The 16845-nt window shown below is 53.1% G+C and overlaps 1 protein-coding gene across 1 annotated transcript in view; it reads right to left on the minus strand.

Annotated features, from left to right (window-relative positions):
- Positions 1–16845, minus strand: part of Ptprf (protein tyrosine phosphatase receptor type F) — an 83136-nt gene that overhangs the window by 24764 nt on the left and 41527 nt on the right. Inside the window, exons 7-11 of the mRNA XM_076860603.1 lie at positions 16058–16168; positions 6213–6482; positions 4009–4590; positions 3650–3786; positions 3056–3200 (exon numbers count right to left, since the gene is read on the minus strand). Of these exons, the coding sequence (XP_076716718.1) occupies positions 3056–3200; positions 3650–3786; positions 4009–4590; positions 6213–6482; positions 16058–16168 (1245 nt within the window). The remainder of the gene's footprint in view (positions 1–3055; positions 3201–3649; positions 3787–4008; positions 4591–6212; positions 6483–16057; positions 16169–16845) is intronic.

Below are 16845 nucleotides of genomic sequence, written 5' to 3' on the forward strand. Positions count from 1 at the left end.
CCCTCTAGACAGGCTGCCACATGGTCAAGAGGACAGCCTGACTCTCTTTGAACTATGTATGGGCTCTCTCCTGTCTCACTCACACAGTGTCTCACACATGCATATGGAGTTCTAACAGCGTCCTGTCCCATACATATGCTGTCTGCACAACACAGGCACAGTGTGCATCAGAATACAGATAATACAGCTCCTGTCTTGCAGAAGGCCAGTAGCCCCTGGGGTTTAGAGAAAAAGTACCTAATGGAGGTGCTGTCACCCAACAGGTTCCTTGGGGTTCAGGAGGCAGAAGTGTCCCTGACATGCCCAGTTACATTTCCAGACTCATATGTCCACTGAGGAAACTGCTGCCAATGCAGGGGCTTCTTCTCCATCTCAAGTTCTGTCACCACCCCTGTGTCTGGGTGACTTTAGCAGCTCCTTGACTCACTGGCTCCAGAGCCCCTTATCTCTAGGGCTTTCCTCTCCCCTGCATGGCTGTGGCCCTGCCTTGTACACGGCCACTGCTGGAAAGGACCCTACCTCCAAAACTTCTATCTTCCCCTGCAGACCCCACCTCTTGTTCCAGCTTAGCTGTCCCCAGGCCCCCAGCACTATGACTCTTCAGCCCTCAGACCACCATCCATCCACTGCCATCCTTGCTGCCCTTATTATCCAGCTTCAACTCCAAGGTCACCAGCTCACCACTCTCACCAATATCCCAAACTCTCACTTCCTCATCTTTCCATCTCCACCTGGCCCACACCAAGCTGTAAGAGTACAACTTTTTGCCTTCTCTGAGACAGCACCAGAGCAGATAAAACAAACAAAAAAGCCATCTCTCCATGGAGGCTGCTGCCCAGGAGCCCGTCCCTAGTGGTCTCCCTGAGGACCTCTGTGCTGCTTGCTGGTGTCTGTTCTCTACAGGCTCACTCTGCTACTTGGCATGGGACCCAATCAACGTTCTCCACACACCCCAAACCTTTAGCCCCCTTTGCCTACCAGCATGTGACCATGCCTTCCACTAGCAGCTCCTGTCATTTCTTGCTACCAGAGCCACCCACCTATGTGCATTTGCACCTATTTTTTTCATGCCACACTGAGGCCATGGTCTCCCATCACCCATGTCTGCCCTTACTTTCCCTCCATCTCCTGAGACTCCACCAGTTACCCTTCTTTTACTAAGCTTCCTATTTTGTTCTATTGATTCTCTCCCAATAATATTTAAATATGCTTGAAATTTTCCCATCTTAAAAGAAAACATCATCCTCAATGCCACAGCCTCCTGTGTCTACCACGGTCCCCCTCATTGCTGAGCTTCTTGACAGCATCTGAGCTTGCTGTCCTACTTCCTCACCTCCCACACAGTCCTCACAATGCCACAACTTTCATCCAGGCCTACTCTTTCACACCACCAGATCCAGCAAGAAGGCCTGCGTTCCTTTTCCTGGCCACTCCATAGCAGCCTCTGGTTTACCGCTTGAAACTTCTTTTTCTTGCAACCTCCAAACCACTTCTCTCTAGATTTCCTCCCACTTCTGTCTTTCAGGTCCTCTTCCATCCCAGGACCAGCCATGTACCCCAACTTGGCTAGCATGTGGCATCTTGAACTTGGATGTCTCAAACCGACATACTCTTCAAACCTGCTCTGTCCATTTGCTATTCTGGTGGTGGCACTCTTCTTATAGGACTCACAAACCAGTAATAAGATGAACCTCTGCTTCCCTTTCCCTCAACCCCCCATCATGTTATCCATTATCAAATCCGGGCCAGCTGACACCCCAGAGATCTCTCTAATCTGCCACACCACCTCATCTGAGCCCCTTTACCTTCTGCCTAGACTACTGCAAAACCTCCTAAGTGGTCTTCTGCTTCATCTCAATCTGTCTTGTCCATTCTCACAGAGCCAGAGCCAGTCCTCTGTCCCTAGGGCTGGACTGCTATGGCTCTAGCAGCCACTCTGGCTACAATGGTCTCCTGCTCACCCTTGATTATCAGCCTGTCGGCTGCCATGCTCACTACTCCTGCTCCCCAGTTGGCTCCCACCTTTGCCTGCACTATGTATGGGGCCTGGCCCCCAGCAGCACTTAGATGCTTCTAGAATGAATCCACGAACACAAGGTCACAGTCAGCCTCTGGACACCACTGGTTGTAATGCACAGTCCCACATCATAAAGACTTCACAGATACTGCATATTTATGGTCATTACATGTGGTCACTAAGTCCCATGGTGCCCAGCTAGTCACACCCACTACCATCTTATCAAATAGAAAGCCTTGACACAGTGGCCCATTCTTGTTGGGTGATCATAGATAGAGTTATACACACGCTCTCTCAGTCTGTCATCTAGAGAGCTCTAGAGACCTCAGACCTGGTCACAGGGTCACCACGGAGTCACAGGGAGCCACACCCAGGATACAATGACATGCATAAAGGGGCTGCACAGCCAGATGGTCAGGTGGTATCTCACATGCAGTCACACTGTCAGAGTCTCACACAGGCAGAATACAGTAAAATACAATGCTAATCAGTTGTCATGTGAATGTTGTGGTCCCACACACAGATATGGGGCACATTCTGTCTCTAAAACACATTGTCATAGACCTGTCCCCAAGTGCAGTAGGCTCAGAGGTATTATACAGCTCATGGTAACTCTCATGGTGAGGTTATGAGGAAGGGGATAGGGTGGATGAGATGTGGGGACATAGGGAGGGAAGACAGCCACCAAAACAAGTCTGGGACATGGTTGGCCCACCAAGTCACTAGTGTGACCCAGTGTGAGCGGGATGGAGGATGGAAGTGAGTCACAGACATAGAACTTACCTGTGTTGGGTGAGGGGGTACAGGGGCAGGTGAGGGTCAAAAGGCTGGGCAGGGAGCAGGGGGAACAGCCACCACCTGGATACAGACTAGGGGCACTTACCTGTCTCATTCTTGGGGTCCAGACTTAAGAGCCCAGACCAGAGTTATGTGCAAGACCCATCAGAGTAGACCACCCACCTGATCAAGAGGGAAGGGTATGTGTGTTGTGTGCCCCCCAGCAAGAGGTGACAGGCAGTAGTCTCAGAAGACACTTACTGGACTGCGCTGTGCGGGCCTCTATGGTGGGGGTGAAGACGCCCACACCCACATCTGAGCGGGCAGCCAGCTGGAAGCGGTACAGCGTGTCAGGCTTCAGGTCCTCTAAAGTGTAGGAGGAGGTGGGGTCGAAGGTCACCTTGTGCTGGAAGAGCAGGGAGCACTCACTGACTGTTCTGACCTCCAAGGCCAGATGCTACTCCCCAGGCAAGCTGCAACCTGCACCCGGGGACACACTGTGGCTTCAGGACTGGCTCCACACAGGTCACGTGGACCCTACAAGAAAAGCATGGCTGGCCCATGCCACCAGTAGCTCACAGACATGGGCCACGGGACCCCAAGGAAACGTCTGAGCTGTGTCAAGGTCACTTGAGTCACAGAGCCTAGGAGATCCAATGGCAGACTTGAAGCACAGGGGTGGCAAAGCCTACAGAACCACACAGGCAGTGTGAGTCAAAACTCCAAGGAGAAACCCTAGAGGATATGCCCATGTGAGCCACAGAACCCAAAAAATCTGGCCTGGGTGAGCCAATTAGACTCCCTGACCAGGAGGAGCCCCCTCCACCCTGTGCCCTTCCCAGCCTTGTGGCTCACCTGCTGGCCTTCATTCTCTGCTGCCCAGTATACCAGCTCATATTTGATGATCCGCTCCTGCGGGGGCAGCAGCCATGAAAGCTGGATCCTGGTGTCCGACTCAGCCTCAGCCTGGAAGTCCGCGGGCTGTGCAGGCACTGCAACACCCCACCCCAGGCACTGTCAGCCTCGCCACACCCCCAACAGCAGGGGCGCCCATGAAAGCAAGCTTCACTCTCACACTCTTATCCTGCATCCCAAGTGACCACATATCTATGGAATATGGCACCTTTACCCACTCCCAGCCGCACAGCCTGTCACAGTCCCAGCTCAACCCACCTCTGCAGTGGGCTGTCCAGTCAGCAGACACTCCAACCTACCTCCCTGCTGCGTCTTGACCTGGATGGTGGGGCTGGGTGGGCCATCACCCACGGCAGTAAAGGCGAGCACACGCAGGCTGTAGGTGATGCCAGGCAGCAGGCTGCCCACAGTGGTGAGGAGCCCTGCATCAGTGTTGTGCTTGTGCCAGGCACTCAAGGGGCGACGGGAGTCTGGAGTATAATAGACACGGTATCCGCGCACCAGGCCGTTTGGCTCCTCAGGTGGCTCCCACTGCACCAGCATGGTGCTGGCGCTCAGCATGCGGGCCTGCACGCGACGCGGAGGACTGGAGGGTGCCTGCTCACCCGTGCGTGCCCGCACGGCCTCACTCGGTGGCCCTCGCCCGATGCTGTTCACCGCCAACACACGAAAGGCATATTCTGAGAAAGGGCTGAGGCCACCAATGCTGTAGCGGGTGGTGGCTACACCATCCACTTCCTGGAAGGGGCCTTCTGTGCCAGTGGCACGGTACTGGATGCCGTAGTATGATACAGGCTCTGAGTTCCCAGAGTCCCAGGTCAGGGTGACACTGGTGGCAGTTGTCTCTGTGACCATAAGATCAATCGGAGGCTTCGGCAAAGCTGAGGACAAAGCAGATGACTCAGGGCTGCCTAAGGTCGTATCCCCAGGAACCAATCATAACCTTGGGCATCATCTAAGACCACCTAGTATGGACCCCAGAGTATATCCCACTTCGAATAATGGCCTGAAAAGCTCACAATGACCTCTGAGGGCACCTAGTGAGGGACCATAGCTAGGCCTGTTAGCGCTCCCAGGGCTTGGGGTCATTTAGTATGTAACATGTCATGCCTGAGACTCATACTCACTGCAGTCCCACATAGGCCCCCCGAATTCACCAAACAAACAGACCCGGAGGTGACAAAGGGGACTCTGAAGTCGCCCGTGGATGAAAAGCATCCAGACTAGGTAGCAGAGCTTTGCCTCTGAGCTCATCTGCACACACCAGTGGCAAGTATGTGTGACAGGAGGAGGGCAGGGGAGATTATCCTAAGTGATGGAGCCACTAGCCCCAATAGACCCCATGCCCTAGTTTAAATATGTCCCAGGTCCACACTTTCAACGGATAGATGGTACCCACCAAGGGCCAGCATTGCCCTGGAGCCACAATGCCATGCTCTTGCAGCCTTGCTCTCATGGAGCTTACATTCCAGTGAGAGAACTAACAAGCTGGCAGCCAACAGGCCCTGGGGGACCACAGTGAGGATCCTGATCTATATATCCTGAGAGCAATGGAAGCCACTGAAAGCTCTCTCTCTTTTTTCAAAAGCAAGCGACATGGAGCTAGGGGTACAGCTTGGTGGTAAAGCACTTGCCTAGCATGCACAGGGTCCTGACTCCAAAAGAGGGAGGATAATAAGATACTGGTTTATATCTTTTAAAAAAACACTCAAGGGCTGGGGTTATGGTACCGAGGTAGAGTGCTTGCCTTGCATGTGTGAGGCACTGGGTTAGATCCTCAGCACCACATAAAAACAAATAAAATAAAGGTCCATGAACAACTTAAAAAAAAAAAAAAAACAAACAAAAAAAAACCACACCCACAAGTTACAGAATAGAGAATGGATCAGAGAAGAAGCAAATAACGGACCAAGCAGGAATCCCTTACGTAAGTGTTATATACATGTTACATACATGTGCCTGTGCCCAATGCCCCAGGCAGAATGAACCCACTCCTTGCAGCTTAGCTACCATTTCTACAATCTTCTTGCTGGGAATGTTTGATTCCAGGGTATGTAGTGGTAATGGAGGTGGGCTGTAGATTTAGACCACCACAACTGACATTCCTGCGCTGTCTGCTCCTCCTGTTTGACCCTAGGCAAATGACATAGCCTCTCTGTGCTTCAATTTTCTCACTTATAAAACTAGGATAATAAGAGCATCTCTCTCTCAGAGCAATTAAAAAACAAAGCAAAATAAAATGCTTACTAGCATGATCCTGCCACCCAGGTACTCATGGCATGCTAGCTATTCTCATTCAGATTATAGATAACAGAAATCCCTCCTACTTCCTAGAACCCAGAAGACCCCATGGCTAGGGCACTCAGGAAATGATAATGCCATCTAAAGCCCTGGATGTTTCCCCAGAAGCCAGCTCATACTCACCTGTCACAGACACCAGGGTCTCCTAGAGTTCTCTGCAACAGGGCAGGGCACTAGCCACCAGAGCATCCATTACACTCACCTTTCACTGTGACCTGGGCTGTGGCTTCAATCATGCCCAGCGAGGAGATGGCCACACAGGTATAGTTGGCAGAGCGCACAACACTGCTGAGCTCCAGCACGTTGCGGCCGACAGGCATCTCATCCTCTTTGGTGAGCTCTTCGGCCCCCATCATCCACTTCACATAAGGCATGGGTGCACCCACCGCAACACAAGTCAGGTTCACACTGCCACCTGGCATCACCTCCTGGCTGCTAGGAGGGATGGAGAAACGAGGAGCCACACGGCGCACTGCGGGAGGAGGGAGAGAGGCACTCACAGGCTGGGCAGGACACGAGGGTGGATGAAAGGGCAGGGGCCCCTCATCCAGGAAGTCCCCCTTGTCAGAGCCAAGCCCACACTCAGAAACAGGAGGGGTGCCATCACTGGGCCCTGGCTCGTCATCTCCCACAGTGCATTAGGGCTAGAGGTAGCTCTGCTCTCAGGGACCGTCTGGAACACAATATCCTAATGAGAGCTCTCACAAGAGCTCTTTACAGCCTGGGAAACCGAGGCCCAGAAAAGTCTTGTCTGCCCAAGGTCACACATAGGTTTAGCACAAGGTCCAGCCCTGGCCAGGGCCATGACTCAGGCTGTCCCTCAGTGGCTGCCCCTGCTTGCTCCTGACCCACCTCCCCATGTGTCTCCGGGGGGACTGGCTGGGACACCAGTGAGAGAAATGCAGGCCCTGGGATGAGGGTCCTTGGAGCATGGCTGGGGGAGGGCAGAGGGTCAGTCTGGGAGTAACATGGCCTCCTTCTATGTAGTCACTGCCTCCATCTCTAGGCTGTGGCCCAAGAGGAAGAGAAGAGGAAGTGAATGACCACCTTCCAGGCCTTGGCTGTGCTTAAGGTACAGCCTGGGACCCAAGAAGAAGGGCTGCCTCTCAGTAGGGCTAGGCCAGGGCAAGGGGCTGGGGCGGGCCAGGGACGTGGTCCGCGGGCAGGATGGGCATGACGATGGCAGTAACATGATGAAGGCGCCAAACAGATGGCTCTCTGCGCCAGTGAACAAGGGTCTCAAGGGGGAGGGTGACTGTGCCTGGCCACCACCTCCAGCCTTGGACTCCCCTGGCCAGAAGCTGTTTTGAGCTTCTGAGTCCAGGATGCATCCTGGAACCACCCCCGAAGTCGCAAGCTTGGCAGACATTCAGAGCATGCAGAGAGAGGGAAGGCAGACAAGACTAAGCCATGCACGGCATGCTTGGCATGCAGACAGGTCGTGCAGCTGGTAGGCAGAGGCTTGGGTGTGTCCTATGTGGGCACCCTTACACAAAGGGTTGAAGAAGGCAGGCAGTGAGGCTAAGGGACTCAAGGGTACTACTTAAGAGTGCTGGTCTCTGAGGATCCTTCTGGAGATCCCAGGCATGCAGAGGACCCGGGGTACGACATCAGGAGCACCTCACCCAGCCCCAGACCACAGAATCCGAGCTGAAAGCTACTGCAGAGATCACCAGATCCCACCTCTGACCTCACAGGGTTCAAAACTGAAACCCAGAACCAAGATGTTCAGCAAGTCACCAGGTCCTGTTAATGCTGCTGCTTAAAATATCTTTCAAATTTATTTATTTCTGTCCAAATACAAGGGTAACTGCCACCACCAAATCCAAGCCACTACTCTCTCCCCTCTGGGTAACTGTAGTGGAGTCTTCACTGATCCACCTGCCATGTCATTTTCTGCCTGCCCTCAACTGGCCCTTCACAGACAGGAAAGCATGAATTGTCCACTCCCCTGCCAAGTTTCTGCATGGTTCCTCAAAGTTCCTCTACCAGGGGACAAGAAGATCTTGCTCGGCACCTGGTTCAACTCCTCCCATAGCCTGCCTCAATCGGAGCCCTCCAGACAGAACCACAACACCAGCAGTGCCCTGAGCAGGCCCTGATGATCAGCTCATGGGCCGAGTCTGTCTCCAGGCTCACATGGAGTTTCTGGGTGTCTTGCAGATATCCAGAGTTCTTCCTTCTCCCAGAATCAGCAATATTATATTCCTGTTTCCGGTGCTGAGATTCAAACCCAGGGCTTCATGTGTGCTACACAAGCCCTCTACCACTGAGCTCCACCCCAGCCCCGCTCTCATTTTCCACAGGTGAGCCGTCTCAGCTCCTATCTGTGGCACACGAAGTGTATGGCCCAGATCTGCCTAACAAGAAACAGTGTTTGGACATTTGTACAAATTGTCAGCAGACTCACTCTCTACAAGGATAGCTAAGCTTGGAGAGGTCAGGACCACCTTTCTCAACACACAGGAGTATTTACTGGAGAACAAAGAAGTCAGCAGCAAGAATAAAGCTAAGAGAAAGGCCTGACCAAACTGTTCATGAACACCTGGCTCCAGCCCTGTCCAACATCAAATCTACTCCATTTTTTTTTTTTTTTTAGTTTTTCAACAAGAGACTCCCTGTTCTGCTTTTGGTATAAGTTGGTTTCTGTCATCTGTTCTAATGCTGGGAGTCCACACTGATGACGACGACACCATGTTACAGACACAGTAGTTCTCAGGGCAAACAGGTGGGTCTGGGGCGTGGCTGGCAAGTGCCTCACAGCAACACACAGTCTCCTTTCAGCACGTCCTTCAACTGGCACAAGGTGAGGCCAGAAGACAGACAGTACTGTCGCCAGCCTGGGGTGCAGGCACTCCCTGGGATCCAGAGCCAGCCCCAGGGGCGGGTGCTGGAAGGTGAGGCACAGACTGGGAGGATTGTGTGCAGGCCAGGCCCAGGCCTGCCAAGGAAGGGAGGGGTCCATCCCAGAGGAGCAGCTAAGGCTGACCAGGTCTCTGTCCTCCTGGCCAGTATCTGTCCCATCTCCTGCTGCTGAGGGGCATGAAAACAGGTTTGAGGAGAAGCTACTTGAGCACTAGTGTGCGGGGAGGGTCCCATGTTGCCACGTTCTGATTATAGACAAGGGGATAGACAACACTAACACTTGAAGGGGCATGCCGACCTTTACATATGTAGTAAGAGTAGGTTTTTGTTGTGAAAAGCTCACACCCTTTAGAGCCCTGGCTGACAGGCCTGAAAAGAGGACCAGAAGGTTATGGGGAGAAGCTTCAGGATTAGCCAAGGCTGGCAAGAGGTGCCTCTAGCTGGCATGAGAGTGGGGCTTCTACAGCCTGTGCCAGGGAAGAGGTCATGGCTGAAAGTTCGACTCTGGTCAGTGGTAGAATCCTGAAGCCAGACTGGGTCCTTGGATGCTGAAACCAAAAGCTCCAAAAAAAGAAAGTAGGGCCTTGGCCAATAAACCTTGGGCCGGAACCTAAACAGCCCGGACACTTGAATGGACTTTACCCCCAATTAATCCCTGGAGGATGAGGTCTTCAGGCCAAATGGAGACCTTGTAAACTGGCCCTGGACATTGTGTCAATCTCCTGGGCCACTCCTTCAAAAGCCTCCAAGTCCATCCACTGTCAGAAAATTGATTCCCTGAAGGAAATAACACTTCAAATGGTTTTGTTTTTATTTTCCCCCTCCTAGATGAAGGTAGTAGGAAAAACTTCAAGATGAGGGTGAGGTTGGATGTGACCCTTAGGTGATTCCTAGCACCAAGCAAGAGGCCCCTAGGAGTACCACCTCCACTCTCATAGGGGTACCAGGTTCTAGTCACATACAAGGAATCCTGGAGTGCAGTTTCCTGGAGTTCAGACATCTCATCCCACGTGTTGGGAGAGGTCAGCATGTCCACAGAGGTAAGGGTAGGGAAAAGAGGGGCAAGAGACAACCTCCTGGTATCCCAAGTGGCAACAGGGCCCTGGGTCCTAGACCTGCCCAGATAGCCACCCCCGTGCCAACAGCCAGGAGAGGCTGATGCCTCACTGCAGCAACCCCACCATTCTCCTCCTGCTGTCACAAGCACAAGGCCTCCAAAGAGGCAGGACTCACCCTGGACTCAGTCTATTGACAGAAGCAACAGCAGGGAAGGAAAAACTGGAGCTGGGAAAAATGCACTTAGGGTCTAATCTCAGGCTCCAACAATGCTGGTCTATTACTGTTCCCCGTGCATCCTTAGTGCTGACATTTTATAGACAATTTCCAAAACAGGGCCCTGCCATTTCTGGATTATATTTCAGATGTAACTTTTAAGTCTAATTATTTGCACTGACAACCCCCTATAATAGGGCGGTGCGGCGCCCAGAGGCATCAGCATTCAGTGGAGTGACAGCCTAATCGCAGGGGGAGGCAGCCCCGCAATCTGCATTCACTCGCGGAAATTTCTCTGATGAAAATAACACAACATTAAGGAGGGGATAAGGGGCAGGATCCACTGTATCAAGATAAAATAACTCTTTAATAAATAACCTTGTGGCTGCCGCAGAGCAGTAATTAAATGCTGGCGCACCCGGCACACAGTTTTAAGTAAAGCTGGAAAAATGTAAGATGCAATTATCAGCACCAAACAAATTACCAGCCCGGCAAATCCCCCCGGAATATTTAGAAACTCATTTCTCCTTCCCATTAAATATTTGTGTCTATGCTTATTTTTGGTGGGACCACAGGGTGGGGAGTGGGATGGGGGAAGGGAAGGGATAAAGGACCCAGAGAGTGGGTGAAGGGGTGTGGGGGCCAGAGTGGCTGTAGGCTAGGCTGTCTGTCGACAATTGTTTTCTGAACGCCCTGGCAGATCTGCATGGTCAGCGAAATGGTGTAACCGAAATGCCCCAGAGCTCGGGAGTGCATATGGATGGATGCTTAGGGCTGATATCTGAGCCCAGGATGCAGTCCTCCTCTTGACTGGCTCCCTCTCCCTCACCGAGGAAATTCAAGCCACAGAGCATGGTGCGGGGGGACAGGTGACTTAGGTCTGCTCTCTGGGGCTCACTCAGCCTGTCCTATGTTTCTGCCCTGAACCCCCAAAGCCCACTGAACAGGAGAGACTCCACCGACCCTGTAAGACCACGTGACATGTGAATGACTGCCAGCCCAGCACTGGAGCTGAAACTGAGCCCCAAAGGAACTGCTCTGGAAAGAGCTTGGGTTGTCTGCAGAAGGCCCTTCCCAATCTGAGGCCAACTTGGGGGCCATTTCTAGACTCCCACATGGCCTTGCTAAGTTGTAGTTGACTGCTCAGTCACTTTAGGTGAAAGCAACTTGGGTCTGAACATCCAGTACCAAGGGCTAAGGACCATTAGCTGGACTAACTACATTCCACCCTCAGACAGACACAAGAGTGCCGGGAGGCTTGGGTGGAGGGCATGACCTTAAAATTGATCTGGCTGGAGAGAAGAAAGACAACAATGAAGGAGACTTCCTCAGTGAGCCAAGATGATGCCACTTGCCCTGTTCCATGGACACCTAGCTAGCTCCCTGAGGCAGGGATGTGCTGGCCTCTGCTTCAGACTAGCCAGTCCTGGTCTACCTCACTGAGCCTTGGGAAGGGCTTTGGGGTCCTCAAGGGCAAGGCAGACATTATGGGACTTTTGTTTGGTGCTGCAAGATCTCCAAGGGACAGCCCATTCTGTCTACCAGTAGTTCCGGCTTTGCACAGGCAAACGTGGCCTGTATACAAGTGAGGAGGTTGTAGAAAGTCTCACCACCCCCAGTACATGTCAAATACTACAGCCTTTACAGTTTCCTCTAAACACAGCTCCCCCACAACCACCTGGAAGATAGTTGGCCTGGCTCAAGTGCAAAGATGGCACAGTTTCATGCCATGCGCCATGCCTGCCCTACCACTCCAGCAGAGGAGCCCGCTAAGGGAACATGCAGATACATGGTGCATCAGGAACTCAAGCAGCAGAAACATGCAGGGCCGGGGACCTACCCACCCATCCCTGGTCCTGCCTGCCTGCCGACCCAATGACAAGCAGAGCCGACTGGCGGGCAGGCACAGCTGGAGTGAGTCTGAGGGAGCTGACCAAGCCCGCTGGTCCCAACTGACGGGAACATCCCGTCAACGGGCGAACTGTAGATGGATAAGAAGTGAAAAGGACCAACCTTCTCGCTGATCTGAGAGATGAGAGTTTGGGTTGATGGCAGAGTGCGATGAGGATGAGGAGGGAATAAAAAAAAGACAAGGAGAAACACAGAGAGAGTAAAAACAGGCCAACCTTCATCTGCCCACACAGCACGGAGACGAGACAAGACTCCTGTGCCCCCTCGCGCACACACACACGTGCACACAGGTGCACACGGACCACGCCGCTCACAAAAGACTCAGGACTCATGGAGGACATGGTGGACAGGGCTGGGGCCCAATGGCAGGTGCCAGGGACACCAAAGGCAGAACCAGGAGGGGTGGAAATGGAGCATGGGCCAGTCCCCATGCTTTGCACACCCCAAGGCTCAGACAGACCCGGTGAACTGGGCTCTGGGGTCAGGGCCCACCCAGCCCACAAACCCACCAAGGCATTTAGGCCACTAGAACCCCACCGCCTTGAGAAAGCCTCATGCTGCACCCCACCAGTGTGAGGAACACATCTGGGTGTCTGTGGGGAGGAAGGTCAGGAGGCATCAGCTCCAGTCCATCTTAGACAGCTGCAGCCCAGCAGCCAGGTCCCTGCAGAGAATGGGAAGTTTGTTGGACATGGTGTAGGTAGGCCAGGCTTTGTGGAGGGTGGGGTCCCACTCTGGCCCTGGCAGCTGTGCGCCTGAGAACTGGAAGAAAGAGACACTGTGGATGGAAGGAGAGAATGAGTCACTCAAGGAGGGAGTCAGATGGTGACGGAGAAAGAGGCTGGTTCACCCAGCGTGCCTGGGCCTGCAAGACTGTGGGTGGAACTGCGGCCAACTGTGAATAAAGTCAGATGTAACTGTGTGAGGCACCCCCCCCCTCCCCGCCGCCGCCCGGTGCCTCCTCACAGCAGCAGGGCAACTGGCTCTCAGGTGCTTCCTACAGGCCTGCCAGCATGCTGGGAGCTTTAAACGTCCTGTCCCATCCAGTGTAGCAGCCACAAGATCTCAGAGAGGCAGTAGGAGCCCTAAGAGTTTGGGGAACAGAGGAGGAATATGAGACAGACATTAAAACCAAGTCTGAGGAAGAGACAAGGCCCAGGGCTCAATGGATGCAGAGGAGCGGAGAGTCAGAGTTGATGGAGACAATGTCAGCATGAGACTGTTGATCCAGAACAGGGGGGCTCAACTGGGGCAATTCTCCTCAGGTTACACTTGGTGATGTCTGGCAAGAGTTTTGGTTATCCAGGTTGATTTGACTACTGGTATTTCGCTGGTCACGAATGCTACTAAATATCTAACTATGTACGGTACCAAGAATTATCCTCAACCATGAATTATCCAGTCCAAAATGTCAATAGTGCTGAGGTTGAGGAACCTTGCAGCTAGAGTCCACACCCACCTGGACAGAGAGGCTCATGCCTAGACAGAGTTGAAGCCCAGAGGTGGCCTTCCTCTCTGGAGGGTAACACGAGTCTGCAATGGAAAAAAGCCTGGAAGCCACTGTGCTGGGGGACAGGTGGGGCACAGGCCAGAGGTAGGCTGGCACTGAGAGGGGTTCTGCCGTGGCTGCCTGCCCACAACTAGGGTTTAGAATATAGAACTGGGGGCCAACACAATACAGGCTTGTCCCAGAGGAGCTGGGGTGAAAGGCAAGGGGGCTTTGCCAGGAACAAGAGGAGAGGGTCTTAGGGAGCAAGACTTTTCAAGTATGCAGAAGACTTATCAGAAAGGTGTAACCTGTCCTGAGCAGGTTATGCTCGGCAAAGGAGGGCAGGTGTAGGTTAGCTGGGGCCTTGATATGAGGTAGACCCTGGGAAGAGAGGATTTGGAGTTGTCCTTATATTTAATTAGGGCCCATGGGGCATGAGGAACAGCAGAAGAAAGGTTGGCTGTTTTAGCATCCCTGGAAAAATAAGCTGAAACTAAAGGAACCCCCACATTCCCTGGCAAAAAAAGTCTTGGGACTGGAGCCAGGAAGGTGAATTTAAGAACACCCGGTGGGGGGTATAGGCCACGGCAGGAGCCAGTCAGGGTCCTGCCTGAACCCACCGCATGTGGACAGCAGGGGCACTGTAAACAGGGATGCTCTAAGAAGGAGTCACTCAGGGCCTGAGCTGCCCGCTTAGCCCATTTCCAAGGAGAACCACTGTCTCACTTCCAGGGTGGAAACCAGGATGACAGTGAGTCAGACAGTGACTTCCCAACTAAAAGGACAAGAAGAGTTCATCCTTCTCCAGTCTGAGCCTTCTGCTTTAGTAGTGCCTCTGCAGTTCTATTCCCAAAAATGTGTCCATAGGGCCACACTGCACAGCTTGCTTATTGTTTACGGTGGCTCTTCTGGGCCTCTCCTCTGCCTCACATAGCCACATGCAGACAGGGCTTTCCTTGTTAAGGCCTGGGACCTCTGAAATCCCAGCCCTACTACAGTCTTTAGGAAAAGCACACAGTTGAGAGCACACACATTCATGATATGGTGGAGTGGGAGGAGACTGGGCACTGAGAAGGGTCTTTCCAGCTGCTAATCTCTTAGAGGGATCAGCATGGGGTGAAGGCTCCATTCCTCCCAGCCATTTGAGAGGTTCTTGGGCTCCTGATCCTGAAGACAGGCACTAGGTCAGCTCAACTGAGCCTTGCTGAGCTGAGACACCTAACAACGAGCAGGGAGATGGCAACCTCCCATCCCAACTCCCATGAAGCATCTTCACTTGTCTCTGGAGCATAATTTGCCTATCACAAACAGCTTACACAGCTTGACTGGTCACCAAATAGGCAGGCAGCATGTGGCCTTTCCATAAACTACCCTCTGCCCTGATATATAGCAGACCCTTAATAAGTACTTGTTAACTGATGGACTAATTCTCTCTGGCCTCTCTGAATTCACCACAAGTCTGATCAAATGGCCCCGAAGAATAGCATAGGCCAACTGTCGTCACCCCTGCCCCATGCACTGGGGAGGGGAAAGGGGGCAGTCAGATGGCCTCTAAGAAGGCAATGGGCACTTGCTCTCACTGAGGCGATGTTGCCTCACTTTCCTTTACAAACCCCCTGAGAAGAGACGGTTTAACTTCTAGTGACATCCCTCTGTGCAAGAGGGCTAAGTAAGGGACAGTGGTGGGTAGGAAGGCCTTCTAGGGGTCCTTCCGGGGCACCAGTCACACAAGACCCAGTGTGTTCTCAAGAAGGGGAAAGATAGTTGGCTTTGGTTGCCTCTAGGCTGTGAGCATATCAGATAACTGACACCCCAAAACAAGTCTCCAGCTCCCCTCTTTCAAGTACCTAGACTTTGAAGAACACACAATTCACTCAATCCCAATAAGGAACACACAAACACACTAGGTGCTCACCCAAAGCAATGTACCTGCAGGCACTCACAGTTGCCTCAGTCTGACCCCCTACACAAAGGGTCTGGCTGATGATACAGAATAGCAGCCTCCTCCAGGAAGACCCCAAGGGTCAGGCTCACCTGGTCCATTTGAAGACTGACTATCTCAAAATCCAGAGTGGTCCAAGAGCCCACCCTGCTACAGTAGGCAGGAGGACAGACTGGAGGAAAGCCAGGCCAGGTGGGCACACACAAATTGCACTGGCCTGCACATACACAGTCCACACACAATACACACACCAAGAAGTCCACTTGGAATGCTCCAGACTCCCATAGGGCTCTGGGCCCACGCAGCAAGAACCTACAAGAAATACAAATGCTCCCAAGAGGGGCCACTTCCTCAAGGGCCTGCAGGGAAGGAAGGCAAGTTGTGGCAGACACTATGAGCCTACCCAATGGGAGCTGCTGCCGCTGCCGCTGCTGCTAAAAGAGAAGGAAAAGAGAGTCTGGGCCCATGGCAGTCCCTTGAGTGTCTGCACCAAGGGCTCCAGGCGGCATGTCTGGCAGGTGCAGCTCAGCTCCATGGTGATAGAGGCCAGGCACTGCCAAGTTCTTACCTCGCACATACAGGTTCGCAGGGGCTGAGTAGCGTGTGCCTGCTGAGTTGGTTGCCACACACTCGTACTTGCCTTGGTCTGACTCTTCGCTGCTCTCAATCTGCAAGGCACCTGTAGGAACACAAATAGAGTGGTCAGCCATGGCCAAGTTGAATGTGACCTGGAACATGAAGTCTTGACAGCGTCTGTGGTTTGTGTCGACCAGATGTTGCAGCTCTCCTGGGCCATACCCTTTGGCACCTGTGCTGCTTCCAGGAAACTCTCCCTGAAAAGCCAGTTAACCTCCAGGCTACAACCAAGGATTGTGCTTTGGAGCACAATCCCACCCACTCTGCAGGCCAAACTCTGCTCCAGCAGGGGATGCACCCTATTCCCAATTCCACTAGGTGTCCATCACACTCCTGCCAGTCTGGAGCCTGTTACCAGTGATCACGCCTTTAGTGCTCTGAACACAAGGCCTGCTGGGCAACTTGGAGCCAGGTGCAAGAGTGGCCTATAGACCTGCCCACCTGGGATTCCTAAGCATGCAATGCCCTCATCAGGTAAGAACCTGAGGCTCTGGTGCCCACCAGGAAGAAAAGGGCTTGCCTGAGGGGCCTGCTGTCCAATAGCCTTTGCTCTGGCCCCCATCCTCCCCTCCCACTTCACCCCATGCTGCTGGCCCCACCCATTCCGGCTCCTTTCCTCAGCCTGGTCCTGCTAAAGTGCTTCGACCCACCACGGCTCCTGCATAATTCAGGAGGCTAATGGAGGCTGCAGCTCCCACTCTGGCCAGCACCCTGAGGGGC

This window comes from Callospermophilus lateralis, chromosome 7, assembly GCF_048772815.1.
Source record: "Callospermophilus lateralis isolate mCalLat2 chromosome 7, mCalLat2.hap1, whole genome shotgun sequence".
In the NCBI taxonomy this organism is placed as follows: domain Eukaryota; kingdom Metazoa; phylum Chordata; class Mammalia; order Rodentia; family Sciuridae; genus Callospermophilus; species Callospermophilus lateralis.